General features: G+C 44.1%; 1 protein-coding gene and 1 pseudogene across 1 annotated transcript in view; one reads left to right on the top strand and one right to left on the bottom strand.

The window, feature by feature from the left end:
• The window catches only part of TBCA (tubulin folding cofactor A), a 58,281-nt gene that overhangs the window by 1,685 nt on the left and 33,908 nt on the right, over positions 1 to 22,688 (bottom strand). Inside the window, exons 2-3 of the mRNA XM_054986954.1 lie at positions 15,133 to 15,238; positions 2,977 to 3,063 (exon numbers count right to left, since the gene is read on the bottom strand). Of these exons, the coding sequence (XP_054842929.1) occupies positions 2,977 to 3,063; positions 15,133 to 15,238 (193 nt within the window). The remainder of the gene's footprint in view (positions 1 to 2,976; positions 3,064 to 15,132; positions 15,239 to 22,688) is intronic.
• LOC129334271 (heterogeneous nuclear ribonucleoprotein A/B-like) lies at positions 16,133 to 20,047 on the top strand (annotated as a pseudogene).

The following is a 22,688-nucleotide window of genomic DNA, read 5'->3' as shown; positions in this document are numbered from 1 at the left end:
CTTTCTGTTGTTATCCACCTGCTGGCCGCTCTTCACAGGGCTTCCTTACCCAGTCAAGGGCTCCCCTGTGTGCCCTCAGAAACAGTAAACGGGATGCCAAGGTTGTGTCACCTCAGGGTCCCTTTCCTTAGCGGAGAAGGCTGGTCCTCCTTCTCTCCTTCCCAGCTGGGGGGGTTTGTGAGCCCTTTTTATCCCTCTGGGCCTAAGTGATGCCTTGCCCCCCTCCCCAGGGTCCCAGCCCCAGGGTGAAGCTTAACACCTGGGCCAAGGGCTGCCATATGGCCCTACCCTAGCCTGTCCTTGTGACCTGTCTATGGCCCCCTGCCTGCTCTGGCCTGCCAGCAGTTATCATCAGCCCCACCACCAGGTGAGCACCTCCCACCATGGCTCCAGGTGATGCTGCAGCTGCTCAGTGGCCGAAGCCCAACCATGTTCATGCTGGCGGTTGGCCTGGGCTGTGTTGAGCCAGCAAGGGAGGGTGCCTTTGCTGGCAGATGCCTCGGTGATGTCTCCCTCACCATCACTGCCCCGCCACCTTGCAGGCCTCTACCGAGGCATTGCATCTCCTCTGGCAGCTGCATCCCCCTCCACTGCTTTCCCTTGGACTGTGGGGCTGTTTGGTGTAGCTGCCTCTCTGTGTTCTGGCCCGGCTGTCCTCGGTGGTATCCTGGCTGCCCTGCTGCTCTAGTTCCAGGTGGGTGCTAATGGGGCCCGGGCCAGGGTTAGTGTACTGTCTGCATCATCTGAGGCACATTCTGGGACCAGCTCTAGACAAGTTCCCTGTATGGAACATGTAGCTGATGTGTGACCAATGAAGTCAGGTTGACCAATGAAATTACGTTGGCGAACCTGTAATACAGTTTGTCCCCTAAAACGTGTATCAGAATGTTTCCGCATTTGTGCAAATCCTGGAACAGTCTTACATGACCAAAACTACTTTTTTCAAAAAAATCAAGATTTCCCATCACATCATAGTGATGGTATAGGTATATTAGCCAGGAATTAACCAAAGCTGACACCTTTCTTAGTCACTATAGATGTTCAATTACTTAAAATACAGACTAGGTTAAATTGTTGACACCAATTACAGTGACAATGATCACTGTGTTCATATTGTATCATTCTGAGTTTTAAACAGAGTTGTCAAAAACTACATTTCATGTATCTATCTATAACCCCATCCTGTTTACAATTCTTTCCCCTTTTCTGTGTATATATATTCTGCTGATTGAGAATTCATTTCGTGTATTTGACAAAGAGGGCTCTAGCCCACAGAAGTTTCAGCTTCAATAAATGGTTAATCTTTAAGGAACTCCAGTTTGGTTTGAGGTGCAATATAGTAAAATGGTTCCCATAGTGGAAAACTAGGGTTGAATTTGGTTTGCAACTTGAATTTTTAAAAAACCCTTCATTTAAATGAAAGGGTCAAAGCTAGTAAATTAATTAATTTTTTACCATCTTTTCTTTATTTGCAAGGGAGAAAGCAGAACATGAAGCATAGCCTTTCCTCAACAACATGCAATGTACATTGCAGCACCAGTCTACATCCATATTGAGATGTGCCTTACATGAATATCAGGCCAATCCAGTGTGGTGCTTAATAACTGATATAAAAAGATCCAATAGGCAATGACTGCACCAAGAATCTAACCTTTCTTGAAATTACCAGGTAGCTTTAGGCAAGCATCTCTGGATTAGTTCCATATCTACAATATGGGGACAATAATGCTTGCAGATTTTAGACATAATGCTACCATGGATGCTTCACAGCACTTCACATACCTTTATTGTAATCCTTACAGGCAGCAATTCTGTATGGGAAGTCATTCTTATTGTAGCCATGTTGCATATAGAGAGATCTGAACCATAATCTTCCTGATTTATAACTCATATATGTTCTGTAAATAAGAGTTTAAACCTAATCCATATTAATTTATATGGATATATGAGTGAAATGAAATGTGCAGCATCCCTAGGGCACAAACATCAGTCAGCAACAAAAGTTGCTAAATTCTAGTTCAGTCATTTCATTCGTCCAATAGCTTAATACAGTCAATCACTTGCTGGGATTGAGTAGAGCTTAGCAGGCTGACTTGGTGGCTAAGATATCAGTCTATTTCAATACAAATTTAGGTACAGTGTGAGACAGGATGCTGGACTGAATAGACCACTGGTCTGATCCAGCAGCGCTCTTCTTATGTACTATTCTCACGCAGGGCTTGTATAGCCAGAAACTTATACTAATTATGTCAAGAAAATATTACTATGCTTAACTTTTAGAGAGAAGGCAGCCAAGATGTATAGGAAACCATTTCTGGCAATATTCAAGCACATGTGCCCTAGCTTATGATAAAGCGTGAATGTTGGTTTCCCAACTAGACCTTTCTCATCTTGCTAGCTTTATATAGGAAAGAGTTGAAGAAGAAAATAGAAAAAGCAACCAAGTGGAAAACCTTCAAACATATTGGGAAGATGTGTACTAGCATGCTCAGTAGCCCAAACAACTTTGAGTAGTCAATACGAAGAGAGAACAATGATAATGATTGCCATCTTAGTGACAGATATTTAAGCAAATTAAACAAATGTTTCCTTTTAACTGTTAATTGTAAATTATATTTTTAAAGAGGTGTGCAGAATTAATTTTTCTTTGTGTTGAAATCCATCGTTTTTTTAAAAAATTACTATCAAAATGTACAAATTTATACAGAATATCATATATAGTATATAAGTTCTGTAGTTAGTGGAGAGTTCTTTTGGTGGACAAGAAATTAACATTAATGTACGCTGTACTCCTAAACACAGTTACTCCAGTCTAACCCCAAAGCACATGAAAGGCCAATACAGATGTGACATCTGTATCAAAGATTTTGGTATTAAGCAGACTTACAGAAGATCAATTAATCAGTTAAAAGGCAGCTAATTAATCAACTTTTATATGATTGACAACCTTACAGAAATTACTTCTTCTGTACTTACTAATAGCTGAACAAGGTCTGCATGAGCAGCTTCTAACCTGCGTTGGCAATCTGGAATCATCATTCGAGATTCTTGTAAGATCTCAGTCTGCAAAATGGAAACTCGTGAACTACATGAACAGTTCAAAGTGATGAAGTACAACTTTAGTATTGACCACAGACTGTTTTAAGACTATGAAAACATTCTCAAGTAGATTGATATGTGGAAATGTAGTGCTCTAGAACTTTTTAATAACCAAACAAAAACTGGTAAAAGCTTTCCATGAAATATTTGTTTAAAAAACTATTTAATATGAACTATTTCCCCTGCTGTCACAAACAGCTTCGTCCAAAATGGGATCAGCTGGTTATATAAATATCTCCTGCATCTTTTGGGTAATAAATAAAAACAGTGTTCAGATAATACCACACAGAGATAATTACTGCATGAAAAAAGTTATTGAGTTATTGATCACATTGTATGCTCACTGCAGGAGGTTCTGACTAAAAGACAAAGGTAAAGAAAAATGAAAAGCAAAGACCAGCAGGCTCATATTTTTGATGCTTATCATGCATAAAAAGTTATTACTTATCCTTGGGCTTCGTTTTAGAAGAAAGATTATTCTCACCATGCTCTTTGAGCAAAATTACCGATCTGGCACCCCACTGAATTTGAACAACTTGCATACATCTACAAAAGACAATTTTGTAATTGCACACAAAACCATCCTACATTATTTCATGGAATATTTTTAGCCCCCAAAATCATACATTTACAAGATGATGTAAAAAGCCAATTCTATAATGTATCTAAACTGGTTAGAAATGAAAATCAATTAGCAAATCTATTAAGCATGAAGATTCTTATAGCAGTGGTAAGAATTTCAAGATTTTGTGTATTTGTATTTACATTAATCCTATTAACAGGATTCTGCCTGCATGGTTTCAAGTGCCTCAAAAGCCATTAAAAGAGCATGTCCCAATATGACTGGCATGTGGACAGGGAACATGATCAACTTCTTGTGAATATCATACTGAAGACTTCAATTCACAGTCCAGTCAAGTTCTCAGAAGCTTCCACACTGAACTTGTTTTCTTAGTGTACTCATCCTACAGAGTATTTTTCATTAGTTGTACACTAAGGTTTCTCAAACTATATCACAATGAACCCCACACAATGATAAGTGTTTCAAGCCCCCTAAGTTATTAGAATCAGAATAATAAAGAACAAGAGGACTTTTCTGCTTTTTCTCCTGTAGAAAGAGAGAGGGCAACGGGCATAATTTTGTGACTTTAGGGTAGGACTATCAAACTCAAATAAGTTAGAGGACCACCTTCAGATGACACCCATAATTTTCCTCCTCAATTTGGGTTCAGGTGGGTAGCCATGTTGGTCTGCAGCAGAAGAGCAAGATTCAAATCCAGTAGCACCTTAATGACCAGCAAATGTCCAGGGTATCTGATAACGGAAGCTTTGACTCTCAAAAGCTTATATCCTGGAAAACTTGTTGGTCTTTACAATGCTACTGGAGTCAAATCTTGCTTTCCTCAGTTTAGTGAGCACTAATTTTCTGAAGTCCTTTTTCAAATGCAAGCTACATACTGTACTTGTTTCAATGCACAGAGTATATCCAAAGAGAAAAATGTTGGCAAGTACAGAAGGGAAATACCAATCCCTAAAGGATACAAAGGCAAACACTCACGAATTGGTTTCCTTTAGCCGTATGGAACATTGCTTTAGGAGAACTACAGAACATTCTCTCTTTTTTGGTTAAAGCTAGAGAGAAAGATGGGAGAAAGGGAAGTAAGAACATGCCTGAGGTAAAACTTTAAGAGAATGACCATGGAACAGCTAAAAATGAGGTGAGCGGAAGATAATTTAGCAGATAAGCGCACACCTGCCACTTGGAACGGGGCAGCAGATCAGTACCCTCCTTCAGGATAAGGCTCAGCACCAGTATTAGATCTAGAATTTTACAGAGTTGTATAGAGACCACACAGAATAAACTGAAGCTATTTTTCAATTTTCTCTGTAAGAGTAGACAGGATGGCAAATATGGTATAAGAATTGCTAAAGCAGAATGTGTGAAATCTGAATAAGAGGGAAGCAGCATTAAAACTACGTTTTCTGAAAATTCATTTTTTTAGTTGGATGCCTATTGAAAAGCAAATGCACTTGCAGTTTTATGTTCCCTTGGCTCAGGCTCATTAACAAAGTACAACCTTCAACCAAAAGCAAGTCCCCTGCTTCTCCAACACTGACTAGGAGCTCTGACACAGCTCTCTGACTAGCCTCTTCTTTGCTGAGACAACCAGGGCCAGACCCAATTCATCAATTAGAAAAGGACAAGCCCTTGGAACAGAATTAGTAGTTTTTGCCATGGAAGGGAATGGAAGGAGGAGGGATCTACCTACAGCAAGGGAAAGGTAAAATGGTTTTTACCGACACTGATGCATTTCTAAATTCCCTTTCCTATCCATTGTCACTCACTCAATGTTGCTGTTCTGTTCATGCTCTGATTAAGAGAGTAAAAACATGGAAAATTACAGCTGGTATATTTGAGCAACAGCAGAAGAGAGCAGTGGAGCCAAGCTGGAGACAAAGCAGCACTGTGTAAATAAGGGAGGTATGAAAAAATCAAACAGAGCATCATCTCAGTGAATTCAGAAGGGCGGTAGTGTAAGAAGCAATATGAAACCTGAGTATGGAAAATACACTAGCCTTTGCTTTGGAACAAGGAATGATGAACCACTTTGATAAAAAGGCAAAAGAAACCATGGCCTTCCTCCTCTTCCCCAATAATAATGGGGAAAAAACCCCATACCCAGTACTGCTTTGGGACAGAGAAGATTCTGCAGCTGTAATTAAAATTCTGTCTGTGAGGGGAAAAGGCCCCTTCAACTGCTGATTAACACTATGGGAAGGGGAGAGATGGGCTGTATTACAGTTGACACCAGAAATGCTAAACAGGGATGTTTACCAGCAATATATCAGGAGGCTAGTGTAAAAAGTGTACTTCTCCTTCTTCTCCTTCTGTAATCACCAGCCCAGAGACTCAGGTTACTTAACTTTACCTGGGTTTTTCCAGGCCAATTCCAATGCCTATAACGTGTCCTGTGAGCAAGAATTAGAATCCACAACAATTAAATAAATAACTAAAATTTCAAGGGGAAGAGGTAGTGGAGGTAGGAAGAGCCAGCACTTAGATTCGGTTAAATAAAAATACCTAGATTAAAATTAGAATTTCAATTGAGGCTACAATACTAAAACTTCTTGAAGAAAGTTTTATTTACTTCCAAGTTACTTGTTGTTTAAGTCTGGGACATTAATGTGAAATACAGAGATGGTTCTATTTGGAAATGTTTAAACAATGCAAGAAGCTTGTCCCCTCAGAATATACTTCACTATTCTGTTGCCACCACTGAGATGTCTTAATATGCACTAGATTTATATTTATGTAAAGCAGATCCCGAACAGTCAGAACCAATAATGTCTGAGACCAAAAGTTAAGAACCCTGCAACCTATCATCAATTTATCTAATTACCAACATGGCAGAATCTGTAGGTACTTATTTATTTGACTTTAGATGGGGGACAGATAAAAGGTAGGTTGGTCGATGCGTGGGATGCACACAAAAAGGAGCAGGAAAAGGGGAGAGGCTATGGGGATTTTAGAGAAGAGAAAGAGGAAAAAGTAGAGCAAGGAAATGATATGCCCCTGCAAGTCCTTGTGGGCCCCTCACTTGTATCTTTATAAATACATTCAGGAAGGCCAACTTCTTCTGCAGTGATAAACACAGACAGATGGCCTCAAACTTAGTCTTTTAATATAAAACAAAACATCTCAGGCCTAAACACACTTTTATTGAAGTAAGCACCACTCATTTCAACAGAACTTACTTTAATGGAGAGGAACTTAGGATCACAGCTTCAGAAAAAAAAACTCTCCCCACTTAAACAAAACACCCTAAACGTTACTATACTAATTAAAACTGGAGCAGAATCAGATTTTTTTGGCATGCATTTTTGAACGGCCATGTTACATCTGATCACAAATTGTGCTTTCTATTCCTCCCAATACATATAAAATTCCACCATTTAAAAAAACGTTATGCAATTCAATGCACATATCTCAATAGCAGCAGGATTTAAAACATTCATGAGGAACTGTGAACGAGCAGCTTCACAGCAGCAAGGCAGAGGGAGAGCTCAAAGAATGAAATGCAACAGGATCAGTACAGGAAACACCAGCCTCATAAAACGCCTTACTACTCCCAAGCTTTTAAAGCAAGAGGCACTATATCTAGAGCAAAGCCTGGATTAATCTCTATCTATCCACAAGTGGCTTCAGAAAGAGATGAATTTTTTAGTTACATGGCTTCTGGATACTTCATATGGGGGGGGGGGTTCCTCCCTAACTTAGCTCAAAGTTCTGTGATGGGGGGTGGGGTGGGGGAGTAATCTAACAGGGAAAAATGTTCACTTCATCTACAATATTATATGCAAATTTAATTAAAGAGAGGAAGGGGCGGGGCTCTGCATATGATATTGGAGATTGCCTCTCAAAGTTTCTGCTACAATCTTTTTAAGAAGGTTGATGATCCAGAGTAATATTTCAGCATCTATGTAAAGCTGCTGGGACAGGTCGTCTGGAGATCTGGGCTGAGGTGCCACCAATACGCAGATGATACTCCGCACTACCTCACGTACCAGCAGATTCCAGGGAGGGTGAAAACTATGAACAAGGGCCTGGAGGCATTTTTGGAAAAGGCTAACAAGCTGAAACTTAATCCCGACAAAGTGGAAATGCTACTGGTGGGGCGAAGGTCTGACCCAGGAAATTAGTTATCTCCAGTTCTGAATGGGGTTGCACTCCCCCTAAATGAGCAGATTTGTAAGTTTGAGGGTGCTGTTGGACTCCTGTTGGATAAACAGGTGGCAGAAGTGCATTTTACCATCTTTGGCTGTTGAGCCAGCTACAGCCCTTCCTGGGCAGAAGAGATCTTGCCACTGTGGTGTAGGGCCTGGTAACATCTAGACTAGATTACAGCAAAGTGCTCTATGTTGGGTGGCCCATGAAGTCTGTCAAGACATGGAAGTTGGTACAGAATGCTGCAGTCAGAGTGATGACAGAAGTGGATCATAGGGACCATATCGCTCCAGTCTTGTTCCTTCTATACTGGCTCTCAATTTGCTTCCAGGCCCAATCAATGGACCTTTAAAGCCTTATACAGCTCAGAGCCAATCTTAAGGACCACCTTCTCCCATATAAATTCACTAATCCACTCCAGTCATCTTCAGAGGCCCTGCTTCAGGTGCTCCTGCCATCTAAGGTGAGACAGGTGACAACCCAATAAAGGGCTATCTAAGTCATGGCATCAAAACTTGGGAACTCACTCCCTATAGAGATTCATCTGTCTCCCTCTACCAGTGTCTTCTGCCAGGGGGTGATGATGTTTTTGTGTCCTTTGGTCTATCCCCAATTACTATTATGGGTCTGCCTCCATGGTTTTGGTATTTCATGTTTATGTTTTTATATGTATTTACTGATTATATATATTTTAATGTTCAAATGTGGAAAGATGGCATTAAAATGTTTTAAATAAATAAATAAAATATGCAGAGCTATTTTCTTGGGAACTACTTTGCCAAAAGCAGAGAGAAGAAAATAAGGTTGCACTTAGCTGTAACTGCTGTTCATTGAGTGGTCTTCTGTGCAGGCACACACCCCTGCCTCTGACTACACTGTGAGCCCTTCTTTTTCCTTCTCCAGTGGCGGTCAATGAACTGAGGGAGGGAGGTGTTCGCCTGTCCTTTTACAGATGCACCTAAGGGGGAAAGTGCAGGAAGAGGCCAAGCGAGCGTCTCTCATCTATTTGAGCTCTGGAATATCTGCGGCTGGTCTGCAGATCCCATTTTGGACTGCACAGAAGTCACAACGACAAATCTGAGTTTCATAGCAACATTTTCTACAGAAATGTTACTCTCTCAGATAAAATGTTTTGTACTTCCCCAAAAGGTAGCTTTCACCAGCACCCCCCCACCTGCTAACCAGAGAACTTTTTTAGTTTTAATGTTACCTAATGACTGAAGCATAAATACGTTTATTGATATTAGCCTTAATTACTGGTATCAGAATTTCTAGGAGTGTATTTCTTAGTGTAAGAAGTCATTCTTCCATCCAAAGCTAGGATGTACATTCTAGTTTGTAGGCAAGAAAGGTGTGAGAAAGATTATCTCCCCCATCCTGCCTTCCATTTCAATTCTAAGATTTACAAAGTAGTGCTGGGTATCTTTTCTTCACATGTTGAAATACAGAATGCACGCAAGACTGAAGTAAATTATGGACAAACTAATGTTACATTTGACAGAGTTTTCAGTCTGTGGAAACAGTTGTTGAATTTGAAGAACACGGCTTACCCTAAGATCCCAATATTCGTCGTCGTCCTTCTGTGCAGCCCCACATTGGGACTGCGCATGCGCAGGCCGGCCGCGGAAAGATTTGACTAGCTATAGAATCGTGAAGAGGGGGACGCTCGCCGGTTCCGCGCGTGCGCGGTTCCGTTCCCGCCAAAACCGGCATACTTAAGGCGAGCGTCCCCCACATTCCCTCAGTTCCTTTTTCGCCGCTGTCGGAATTGGTTCTGCTAGCGTTCTTCTTCCAACTCTCACTATGGCCCTCTTCAAAAAATGTCAGAAATGTTCGACGAAGATGACCCACTCCGATGGGCACGACTTGTGCCTTCTCTGTCTCGGGGAAGGGCACATTGTTCAGCGCTGTGCTATTTGCCAGTCGTTTACACCCAAGGCCCGCCACGACCGTTCTGCTCGGCTGAAGGCCTTCCTCTGGGGGTCTAACCTTCTACCCCAAGATCCGGCGGGTAAGCAGGATGCGCCTCGTTCGGCCGCTTCTCCCGCTCCCGGGCCTTCGTCTGACCCGGCTCGTGGTTCCTCGGATCCGACCTCCTCGGAACCGGCTGCGGTACCGGCTACCCCCCTTGTGACCGAGGGTGCTACCCGCCCGAAGAAGCGCTCGGCGGAGCGCTCCGCTGTGGAACGGGCTGCTTCGGCGCCCCCGGCAAAAAAGTCGAAGTCTCGTTCGAAGCATCACAAACGAGACACCTCCGCTCCCGCCACTCGCGGCCCTTCGCCTGTGCCGGCGTCTCTTTCAGCTCCTCCGCCTGATGCCTTGCACACGCCGTCGCCGCCGCACACGCCTCCACCGCATATAGAGGATGATTACATCTCGGTTCCGAACTTCCCGGATCCGATCGTGGCCTTCGAACATGGCTTGCCATCCGCTCCTGCCTCTGCTGATCCGTCCGTTCCGTCCTGGCCCCAACAGCAGGTCCCGGACGCCCGTTCGGTTCCGACCCCGTGGCTGCCTCCGGTGCAGAACTTCCCAGGCATAGGTGATGTGGCGACCTGGTCATCCTTCGTGTCCTGGCTCCAGTCATCGGCGGCGCTTGTCCAGCGCGCTGGCCTGGTCCCATCGGTGCCTGCCTTCTCGTCAGCCGTACCAGAGACGTCCATGAGACAGCCGGGACACACGGTCGCTCCTCCGACGCTGCCTCCGGTCTCCCGCGCGGAACCGATGCCATCTGCCTCTGCGCAGGTGCCGGAGTTCTCCGGTTCCGAGGATGAGGAGGGTCTGGCTTCCCCCTCTGAAGCTTCCTCCGACCTGGCGTGGGATCCGTCCCCTGACGACGCCGTCGGTGAGTCCAGAGCATCCTCTCCCACCGAAGATCATCGTATGCTTCCTGAGCAGATGATCCGAATGGCAGAAGCTTTGGAGCTGGATGTCACTTCTTCTGCCACGAAGCACAAGAGTAAAGTCCTCCAGGCGCTATTCTCTGGTTCTTCGGCATCTGTGGCTTTCCCTCCGGTGGAGGATCTCGTTGATGCCGCGCACAACTTGTGGCAAGCACCGGCCTCGGTTCCGGCGACTGCCCGGAACCTGGAAAAATGTTATCGGCTGAAGCAGGAGGATTGTCCTTTTCTCTTCGCCCATCCGAAGCCTTCTTCCCTGGTCGCCGACGAGGTCAACGCTCGGTTCCGTCGAAACTCACAATCCGCTCCAGTGGATCGAGAAGGCCGGGAACTGGATGCCCTGGGTCGCAAGGTCTACTCCTCCGCGTCCCTTGCTTTTCGTATCGCCAACTTTCAAGCGATAATGGGATCATACAACCTGTTCCTATGGAACCGACTGTCAACCTACATTGCCGACTTGCCCGCTGCCAGTCGCCCCTTGGTCAAGGCTCTGCAAGCTGAGGCTGTGAAGCTCGCAAAACAGCAGATGACAGCCGGGAAAGATGTGGCTGACTGTTCGGCTCGCTCCATGGCTTCCTCTGTGGTCCTCCGAAGGCATGCTTGGCTCCGCTCCACGGCCCTGCCTCTGGATAAGCGGACGAAGGTTAAAGATTTCCCCTTCGAGGGGAGCCTCTTATTTTCGGAGAAGACGGATGAAGCCCTGTCCCTCATGAAGAAAAATCACCAAACGGCTAAGTCCCTCGGCGTGATTGCTGACCAGTCGGCCTCGAGGTATCGTGCTCCTCGGTTCCAGTCCTTCCAAACGCCCTACCAGTCTTCCCAGCCCTACCACCAGCGCCAAGGCCGCTATTCTTCCACTTACTACGGCCACCGTTCCTTCTCCGGTTCGCAGAAGGGTGCTGCTAAAAGGTCTTCTCGGAACCGAGGGAAACAGGGACCTCAACGCTCCCCGAAAGGTCCGGCGTCGGGTCCGAAGCAGCTCTTCTGACTAGATCTGGACGCTGCCCTGCCTGCCTCCCAGGATGTTGGCCAGACCCCCTTGTTTGGGAAGAGGCTCCGACCGTTTCTGCCCGTTTGGCGGACTATCACTACTGATTCCTGGGTGTTGTCTATTGTAGAGCATGGCTACAAATTGTTGTTCACCTGCACCCCCCCACTCTCTCTGCCCCCTCGTTATACACCTGTTTCTGGTTCACTGTTGAATAATAATGTTCAGGAGTTGCTTCTAAAGGGTGCTGTGCGTGTGGTTGATCTTTCCACCTCTCCCTATGGTTTCTATTCTAGGTACTTCCTAGTGGATAAGAAGGATGGTGGTTCTCGCCCTATCCTAGACCTCAGGGGTCTCAACTCCTACCTTGTGACCCAGAAATTCAGGATGCTCACCCTGTCCAAGGTTATAGAGCTTTTGGACACTGGAGTCTGGATGGCCATTATTGACCTGAAAGACGCCTACTTTCACATCTCTATACGTGAGGATTGTAGGAAATACCTCAGATTCTTCTGTGGGTCAGTGGCCTATGAATACACTGTTTTGCTTTTCGGGTTGGCTTCCGCCCCCCGAGTATTTACCAAATGTATGGCTGTGGTGGTGGGCTTTTTACGCTCTCAAGGATGTGTCATCTACCCCTACTTAGATGATTGGCTCCTGGTTGGGCCATCTGCCCTTGGGCTCAGGGATCAGCTCTCCCTTGTCACTTCCCTGCTTAATAGCTTGGGCCTTCTCATTAATTTCGGGAAGTCCATATTTTTGCCTACGCCAACGATACGGTTTATTGGGGTAGTTCTGGACTCCTCTTTAGGGAGGGCGTTCCTACCTTTGGACCGTTTAAACCGCCTGGTTTCTCTGGTGCGTTATTTCCTGTCTCATCGCTACCAGACAGCCCTACTTATTCAGACACTCCTTGGGCTTATGGCCTCCACTACGAGTGTAGTGCTTCTGGCACGCCTCCATATGCGGCCCCTGCAAACCTGGTTCCTTCGACGTTTTAACCCTCTTCTGATGTCCCCTCAGCGGAAGTTCTCCATCCCAAGAGGTGTGCTGCGCTCCCTGGTTTGGTGGTCCCTCCCTGAGAATTTATCCCGGGGCTCTCCATTTGGCACTTTCGTGGCTGACGTTACTGTCTCCACTGATGCCTCCAATCTCGGCTGGGGTGGCCGCTGTGGTTCTTTGACAGTGCAAGATGTCTGGTCGCCCTCTGAGACCTCCTTGCACATCAATGTGTTAGAACTCCGTGCAATCCGGTACTCCCTTGCTTCCTTCACAGATGTGCTCCGGAACAAGCGGGTCCAGGTCCTGTCCGACAACACGACGGCCTGCTACTACGTGAACAAGCAAGGGGGAACGGTTTCACTCAGGCTCTGCAAGGAAGCCGCACGACTATGGTCTTGGGCGGCCCACAACAATGTCTACCCCAGAGCGATTCACATCGCGGGGGAGCTGAACGTGTCCGCAGACACCCTCAGCAGGGTGTTTCTCGCCCGCAGCACGAGTGGTCCCTTCAGCCCAAATATCTCCTTCCAGTTTTCCGCCAGTGGGGGTTTCCGGAGGTAGACCTCTTTGCTACGGCTTCCAACAGACAGGCCCCGCAGTTTTGCACCAGGGCTGGGGTGGATCCTCGATCCCTGGGAGATGCCTTCCAGATACCCTGGTCCCCAGGCTTCTTTTATGCCTTCCCCCCAACCCCGCTCCTGCACAAAGTTCTTTGCAGGATTCGAGCTTATCGCACCCACTGCATCCTGGTGGCTCCATATTGGCCTCGCCAGGAATGGTTCCCCCTCCTGCTCTCCCTTTCGAAGGGATGTTGCCTGCCCTTCCCAACCGCCCCGGACCTCTTGCTGCGGGACGGTGTGTGGCACCACAACGTGGGGGTTCTGAAGTTGACGGCCTGGCTCCTGCTGGCCCCGGAGTGACCTTCTCTGCTGAGGTCTTGCGGATCCTTTTAAACTCACGAAAGCTCTCCACTAGGCTGTCTTACCAGCGCAAGTGGTCCCGTTTTTCCAAGTGGTTGGCTCCCAAAGGGGCTTCCCCTTTTGTATGCCCCCTACCTTTAATTTTTGATTACCTGGTGGATCTGCACTCACGTGGTCTGGCTGTGAGCAGTGTAAAGGTCCACCTGGCTTCGATCTCCGCTTTTCATGAGCGGATTGATGGGAGAACCGTGTTCAGCCATCACTTGTCCAAACAGTTTCTCAAAGGGCTTTTCAAAACCTTCCCTCCCAGGGTACCCCCGGTTCCACAGTGGAGTTTACCTTTGGTTCTGGCACAGTTAATGCTTCCGCCCTTTGAACCACTGGCTACCTGCCCTCTGGCATTGGTGACATTAAAGGTGGTGTTTCTGGTGGCTATTACCTCCTCCAGAAGGGTTGGGGAGATCTCTGCCTTTCGGGCTGATCCCCCTTTTCTTCAGTTCTTCCCTGATAAGGTTGTCCTGCACCCTAGTCTGGAGTTCCTCCCGAAGGTGGTAACCAAGTTTCATCTGCAACAGAAGGTTATCCTCCCTACATTTTTTCCCAACCCGTCTTCCCCGGGGGAACGAGCCTTGCACACTCTCGATTTGAAACGTGCTTTATTGTTTTATTTGCATGCAACAGCAACTTGTAGGAAGTCCCCTGCATTGTTCATTTGCTATTCTGGACCCCGTAAGGGTCTGCCTGCTTCCCCACAGTCCATTTCCCGCTGGTTGGTGTCTGCCGTTAAACTTTGTTATGCTAAAGCTGGTGTGCGGTGTCCTTTATCCGTGATCGCCCACTCTACCCGGGCGCAAGCTGCTTCTGCTGCATTCCTGCGAGGAGTTCCGCTTCGGGACGTCTGTCAAGCTGCCACCTGGTCGTCTCCGTCGACGTTCATCAAACACTACTCTGTGGACGTGAATGCGAGACGTGACTCGGCAGTTGGGACTGCTGTCCTGCACTCGTTGTTTCAGTGACACTCACACCCGCCCCCATTGGTGAGTAGCTCGCTATACTCCCAATGTGGGGCTGCACAGAAGGACGACGACGAAAAACAGTGTTTCTTACCAGTAACTGTTGTTCGTCGAGTATCTTCTGTGCAGACACACATTCCCTCCCTCCTGCCCCGCTGTGAGTGCTGTTTCGTACTATTTGGCCTCCGGCGGCTCAGGGGAACTGAGGGAATGTGGGGGACGCTCGCCTTAAGTATGCCGGTTTTGGCGGGAACGGAACCGCGCACGCGCGGAACCGGTGAGCGTCCCCCTCTTCACGATTCTATAGCTAGTCAAATCTTTCCGCGGCCGGCCTGCGCATGCGCAGTCCCAATGTGTGTCTGCACAGAAGATACTCGACGAACAACAGTTACTGGTAAGAAACACTGTTTTTACAGTACCTTTTAAAGTTAAACACAAACAAAAAAAAATCTATCACATAGTCGAGAACGATGATGTTCCTTACCTGTTTTTTAATTCCATAGTCATCTGCTGCTTCTGCTTTCATTTTCTCAATCTTTTCTTCTTGCTGCTTTGCTTCTTTTTCATACATAACCTTTTCTTTTGCCAATCTGTGTATAAAACACATTTTCTATTATGAACCAATGTGTTCCTAACTGAAGTCACATAAAAAACATACAACCAGACTATCTGTAAATACTGCGCCCACTTCATTAATCAACTTTTGAAATGTACTACTATGAAACTTCTTAAAGAACTGCCCAGTCCTATTGCTGGATGAGATGCAGGATCAACTAAGCTTCATATAAGACTCGTTCAGTGGAATTTTGGACTTTCAAAAGGAGGCTGTAATATGACAAAGGCTCAGGTTTTGAATCACACCCCTCAGTTTGAAACTATGTTTGAGAAAAACTATTTGAGAACCCACTCAGACTCACGTAACTAATTTCATGGGTCTTTGGATCCTAGCTATTGTCTTACTGACTGAAATTTTTATTTCTCTCTTGCATGTGCACGTGCACATGCACACACAGTGTAGAACAAGAGTTGTTTAGATATTTTTTCAAATACCTAGTAGTGAACACTGAAGCAATGATGATTAGCAGGGCTTGAAAGTTGGAGAAAAGCAGGGATCCCAACCCAATGGTGTTCTGCTCTCTCTAGTCACTCAGCCTCATGGCCTAGGTGTGTTTCAGAATTCACAGCTGAGGCTTTCTACTCAGGAAATAACAGTCGCCGGAAGTGTTTTCTACCAATTCCATATTTTTCTCTTGGATTTGGACCTACTACACATGAACGCATGAAGCTGCCTTATACTGAACCAGATCATTGGTCCATTAAAGTCAGTTTTGTCTACTGTGACTGGCAGTGGATCTCCAAAGTCTCAGGTACTGGTCTTACACATCGCTTGTTACCTGAGCCTTTCAGCTGGAGGTGCCAGTGACTGAACATGAGACCTTCTGCATGCCAAGCATATGCTCTACTACTGACCCATAGTCCCTTCCATGAAGCAGTTTATCACACCTCAGATGCTAGATTATGTGCTCTGTGCAAGGCTAATCTCAACAGTAGTGGGAATGCTGCAGGGTACTTTTTGGAAGAGGATGGTAATCAAGATCATGTGACATTAATGTTCCTGTGAACATGTACTCAGTGTCAAGGTTGTGGTCTATAAAACATTACATGGTCTGAGTCCAAAAGATTGACAGATACCACCTCTGTCCCTGTTCCATCTCAAGTCAACTGCGGCATTCTCTTAATTTGCTGTATATGTGGCAAGTTTGTGTCAGGATCTCTTTTAAGGCTCATGTTCTTAACCAGAGTTATGCCATGTTTAAGTTGTAGTTGTTAAGCTTTTTCTCCCTCCAGGTCCAGATGTTGTTTTGACCACATTTTCCATGGGAGAGAATACTTCTTATTTGTCTCTTCAGCTAAAGACCTTGGCAACCCAGGCCTTCCCACGTCCACATTCTCAGCATACAGAACTATGGGGGGAGGCTGGGAACAAGGGGTTTGATGTATTGCTGGTTTCATTTTGTATCTCATTCTCAACAATGCCTTGGTTCAGTCAAGTCTTCTTTAGGCCTTGAAATATGGACACTTGTATCAGAGCCTAGTCTTTCAATAAACCTTTTGAAATCAAGAAACTTGTGCTTCTTGCAGAAGGGGGAGACGAACTCTAGATAACAGGGATTCCATAGTCTGACAAGTTTGTACTCAACACTGTACCTAATTGATTCCTTGGGGTTTGATGGGCTACAAATCAAAACAAATATATCCTTGACACTCCAGGATCCTCCAATGACAGATTCTATGTAAATGTCTTTGAGTGGTTCATTAAAACCATGATTAAAAATACAGCACAGAGAAAAAACACAGATATCTTATTATCATCAGATGTATTTCTGAAAACTCCCAAACTACAAGGTTCAATTCAAACATAGTTCATACTATGGTTTAGTTTATCTGTAGTCGGTTTATTAAACCAGGATTCAGCTCAGACAATAATTTAATCTGGGTTTGTTCTGACAAATCCTCATTGCAGTTTCTCAACCCTTCCATTAAAAAAAACCTGGATGCCATCCCAGCCTGCACTGCAACACCAGTTGAAGAGAAAAGTTTCACTACATCAAGTCACTTATCTCTGGATAGTGACAAAGTGTGAAGGTGTTAAAGTCAACTTCTCTCCACACAGAAGGCAGACTGGATCATCTCCACAACTTCCCAGCTTTTCAAATTAAAAATTTTCTTACACCACATACATCTTGCCCACACTTCCAAGTGTCCAACAGACATCACATGGACCTGTGTCACTGCTTCAGACCTTGGTTTCCAGGAAGGCTACAGAAGCATTGCCTTTGGAGTCCAACTTGCTATTAAGGGCAGCGAAGTGCCTTGGGCTACCCTGGCACACAGTACACCAACATTCTCAAACCTTGACAATGAACATGAATAGGAGACCCATAGCTAGAAGTATTGCATATGAAAAGAAGTTGTGATTTTGAGCAAGTCTTGTTGGGTATCATTTTAGCCTGAGCAATGTGACATGCAGCAAGCAAGAAGAAAGCAGAGGTTCATATGTAATGCAAAACTACAAAGAGTAATTTTGGTTAATGAACCAACTTCAGATTCTGGCTTCAATCTTAAACGAAACTTATTATGGTTATTTAGAGGGCTGACTTTAGACAAGTCACTAGTCACAGTTAATTTAACTGTAGTTTCACTTTAAGCCCAGTCATTACCTGAATCGCACTACAGAAAATGTTCCTGCCCAGAAGCCTACCTCCAACTTATGTGGGTTTTCTGTTGGAGGAAGAGCAACAAGCTGGATGAAGGCATTAAACTTTGCTCAGTGGAATGGTAGGATTGCTTAAGTTTCTATGTTTGCTGCTGTCAGAAGGCAATGGAAATTCTCTCATACTTTCACCCTCCCACTGCACTACCAACACTTGTTCTGGGCCGACCATTAGAAATATGACTTCTGATGAGCATAGCAGGCTGTAGTTAAGGTGAGGGGTCAAAAAGGTTGCTTTTGAAAACACTGCTCCACTTGAGCTAAAACAGATTATAATTCTACTTAAGTTTTGAGAAGACCTACTGTCCTGGAAGGGGAAAAAAGTAAGGAGCACAATGCTTTTGGACAGGATGGATGATTTTCAATTTAATTATATTTTATAATACTGCATAAAGCACGTTGACAGTCTAGTTTAAACTAAATTAGGATCTCATTTTTAAAATACTGATTCTTTAGGAATTCAGGAAAGAAATTAACACTCCAAAAACTAAATCTCAACAACTGACGCTATGAAGACACAGTCTTACCTTCACCAACGTAAGCAGCTCACATCTAGCCTTGATTAGTCAATGTAATGTAAACCAGGATCCATTTCACATCACTACCAGTGTCTAGCTCTGGAAAATAAATTCCAGTTGAAGTACCAGAGGTACTGTTAACTAAAGAGACAGTACGTGTAGGTCATATGGCATAGAATGGCATACCACTAATGGTACTGCTATGGCACACAAGACATGATTGTCACTCAACACCAGTAAATCTACTGGTAACTACTGAAATACTGCCCCTGATCACGGACACAACTGATATCCAAAGTAGATTATTTATGGTAGAAGGAAACAAGTGAAATCAAGAAGTAGCAATAAAGTTGCTAGCTATAAACTATTATTTTAGCTTCAATTTTAAACTCTGGTTGAAAACAGAAAGCACAATACTGCACAAGTCTTTGGATCTTTTGTGTGTATGACCTGAGGTTTATCACATTCTTTCCTTGGAGAAAAAAACCTATAATGGCAGCAGGCCGTAAAAGAGACCCAGTTTGGGAATACTTTAATGAAGTTCCTTTACCTATCGGTAAGGCAGGCATCTACTTGCATATTAAAGTTATACCAGCAAGAATTAGTCTTCATGTAGAAAACTATGATTTAAATCAAGCCTTAATGACTAGTGATTTAAATCGTGATCAGTTAAATCCACCCTGCTGCCAAGCAATCCACTGGTGGCGGTGGCGAGGAGCAGCAGCAGCCACAGTAGGAGGAGGAAGAAGAGGTGGCGGCGGCAGTGGCAGTGGCGGCGGAGGAGGCAGCCAAGGCAGGGGTCAAAGGAGAAGCGGGGCAGTCAGACGCTCCAGCAGAGGCAACCGGCAGCCAGAATAGTGCCGAGGGCCACCAAATCAATGCCAGCAAGAATGAGGAGGATGTGGGGAAAATGTTTGTTGGTGGCCTCAGCTGGGATACAAGCAAGAAATACTTGAAAAACTACTTCACAAAATTTGGTGAGGTGAGTGACTGCACAATAAAAATGTGCCTCGATACAGGAAGAGCAAGAGGCAGCATTGACAAAATTTTGGAGCAGAAAGAGCACAAGTTAGATGATCCTAAAAAGGATACGCCCAGGGCTTCTGGCCATATGAAGAAGGATCCTGTGAAGAAAATCTTTGTTGGTGGACTTAACCCAGAAGCAACAGAAGATAAAATCAGAGAATATTTTGGAGAATTTGGAGAGACTGAAGCAACTGAACTTCCAATAGATCAAAAAAACAATAAAAGAAGAGGGTTTTGTATTCATCACGTTTAAGGAAGAAGATCCAGTTAAGAAGATTCTGGAGAAAAAATTCCATGTCAGTGGTAGCAAGTGTGAGATAAAGGTAGCGCAGCCAAAAGAAGTATATCAACAGCAGCAGTTTGGTTCTGGAGGTGGCCGAGGAAGAGGTGGCAGAAGAGGTCAAGGCAGTTCAAATTATGGAAAGGTTCCACAACGTAGTCATCAGAATAACTACAAGCCATATTGGTCAAAGGTATTCAGTATGCAATGGCGTGCTCTAATGCTGGACTGCTGCATAGGATTTGTATTCAATGCTGTAGATGGACATTACAATTATGTACCAAGTTTAACTTTACAATAAATTTCTATGGCCTGTTATGTGTATCAGAAGAGTTCCTTTGTTTAATATTTACAGATAATTCTTTGTTTAATATTTACAGATAATAGTTGTCTAGACAGTGTGGTGTGTAAATTTCAGCCTTCCTGAAGATTAATGATTTTATTGATAGGTTATATTGAAACTGATTTTGAGGGTCTGCTTAAAGCTGCAGCTTTGCATCTAGGGGCTTCCTTGCAGTTAACTGTGACTGTTACTCCAGTTGTACAGAATAAGATGTATCTTAGGGAACCCGTGTCACTTTCCACCTTTTTATTTTGTATTGGTTTTGTGTCATACATTTCCTGTAATGGAAGTGTTAAATTTACTGTACTTTTTGGGTACCTTTTTGGAATCTAATGTATTGTAAGGTATTTTACATGTGTTCTGATTCACCATGACATGGATATTGATGCTATCCTACCTAGCTTTTGAATAAAAAAGCATAATCCAGAAAAGAAAATAACAACAACAACATCTGATTTATATACTGCCCTTCAGGACAACTTAACACCCATTCAGAGCAGTTTACAAAGTATTATTATTTCCCCCACAACAATTACTTTGTGAGGTGGTTGGGGCTGAGAGAGTTCATAGAAGCTGTGACTGAACTAAAGTCACCCAGCTGCCTTCAAAGCAGAGGAGTGGGGAATCAAACCTGGTTCTCTAGATTAGAGTCCCGCCACTCTTAACCACTACACCAAATTGGCTCTGATCCTGGTGCCTTTTCTAAACAATACATGTTATATCCATTTCTATCATCATTAAGAAACACATTAAATTTAAATTTTACTGAATGGTAAAAATGAATATTAATGAGCAAGTCAAGACATCCAGTAGTTGCACTGATAGTCTAGCTTGATTCAGGTGAGGCCAAAACAAGTTTAAGGATTTGTCTTTTCATGGAAAAAGTATATGTATGATTTCAGCAGGTTTCCTTCTCATGCTGCACCCTTCCCACTACGTGCTATACTGCCAAGGGTCCCCCAACCCACAAGAGTAGGTTTTCAGATAGTGCATAAAAGAGGAAACAGGGCAAGGCTGAACATCCCATGTTCCCCTCCCACAGAAAAATTTATTCTTGCGGTCCCAGGATCTACATGGACTAACAGCCATGCGGGTTATAAGAATGAAATGGGCAAGAGACAAATTGTTCTCTTCCTCTTCCATCAGTGGAGTTCTGCTGACAGAAGAGGTAGGAAGGGAGACTTTCCCTTACCTTGCCTCAATGCAATGTCCTGACCCTCAGAGTAAATTTTACAAGGGTCAGAAAGAGCTGCTGGGGAGAGGAGAATGTGGGAAACATCCACGATCATAAGCACCTTCCGATAATGGATTGCTAGATCTAGCCCTATGAGCTGAGTTGTACTGGTGGTTCCCTGGGCCCAACCTAGTGGATTTAGCTGCTCTCAGAAGAACTGCTGAAGGCAGCATTTTCAATTTCAGATATGACATTTTTAAAAGTATGGTTGATTTCTACTTCCTGATTAACTAAATTTAATATTTATTATGGCCCTTGTTATATTAGAGAAGTTATGTCAAATGTAACAATTTCTACCCACAGTGTTCTTTCCCCAGTATGACTGGATAAATAAGTCAAGGATCAAAATTCTAACTGCTCTGTAATTGAGTATTAGCATGCAGCTGCAGGACCACAGGGTTCACAGATCCTGTTCTTCACAACCACCAATCTTCTCTTACCATCTATTATTGTATAATGAATATAATTTTATATTAATACTGTAAATGAACAAACCTTTTAATATGTATTCACTGTATAGTATTCTATCAAACTTTAAAAGAAAAAAAATATTGTCATGGACTCTCCTCACATCATGAAGTTGCACAAGAGTTCAGCTTCTGGGTTTCATTTTGCTATAGGCAAAATTACTGAACCCACAGGTTAAGTAGGTAAATTCGGCAGTCTATACCATTTTATTGTCTTCTTTGACTTGAATCTTGGTTTGACTTTATTTAGAATTTAGGCAAGCTCAAAAAGCTTGAATAAGTAAGCCTAGCATGGAGAACCATAACCAAATCTTTCTTTAAAAGAAAAGAACACAATTGGTGTACCAACCCAAGACCAATAAAAACTATTAAGTATGACAGGAAATCTGTGCTTCCATTTTGTCAGATCCTGCTTAAGAAGCTGTGATAGCAGCATCATGACTGCCTTCTGCCATGAATCAATTTATTCTGAAAGATGCCTTTATAGATTACGGCCAGCTGGAACCCCAGACTTCAGGCTTTCAGCCAGGAACTGTCGTAACTGCTTTGCCCAGTCATAGTAGCCTCAGCATCGGATGCAGTTGCAGGGGTGTGTGATTTCCCAAATCTCAGATATGCATGACCATTTGGGGTCAACCACTGGTGCTGTTTCATATAATATCAGAACTACACCAAGAAGTTATGGATTGCATATTAAATAATTATTCTTAATATCTTTTTAAACATTATATCACTGACTCCTAAAATTGCTGCATCAGCAAATTATTATTCAATATGAAAAAACAGTAACTATCCTAGAGCAACTGCACCATTACACGGGCATCACAGCTGGTTACTCCAACAGACACATCGCATTGGTATCAGCTGACTGTTTAATAATGTTCACCACCACTCTATT

Source organism: Eublepharis macularius, chromosome 8, assembly GCF_028583425.1.
Source record: "Eublepharis macularius isolate TG4126 chromosome 8, MPM_Emac_v1.0, whole genome shotgun sequence".
Lineage (NCBI taxonomy): Eukaryota > Metazoa > Chordata > Lepidosauria > Squamata > Eublepharidae > Eublepharis > Eublepharis macularius.
The sequence above is the reverse complement of the archived record's forward strand: the minus strand, read 5'-3'. Positions and strand labels throughout refer to the sequence as shown.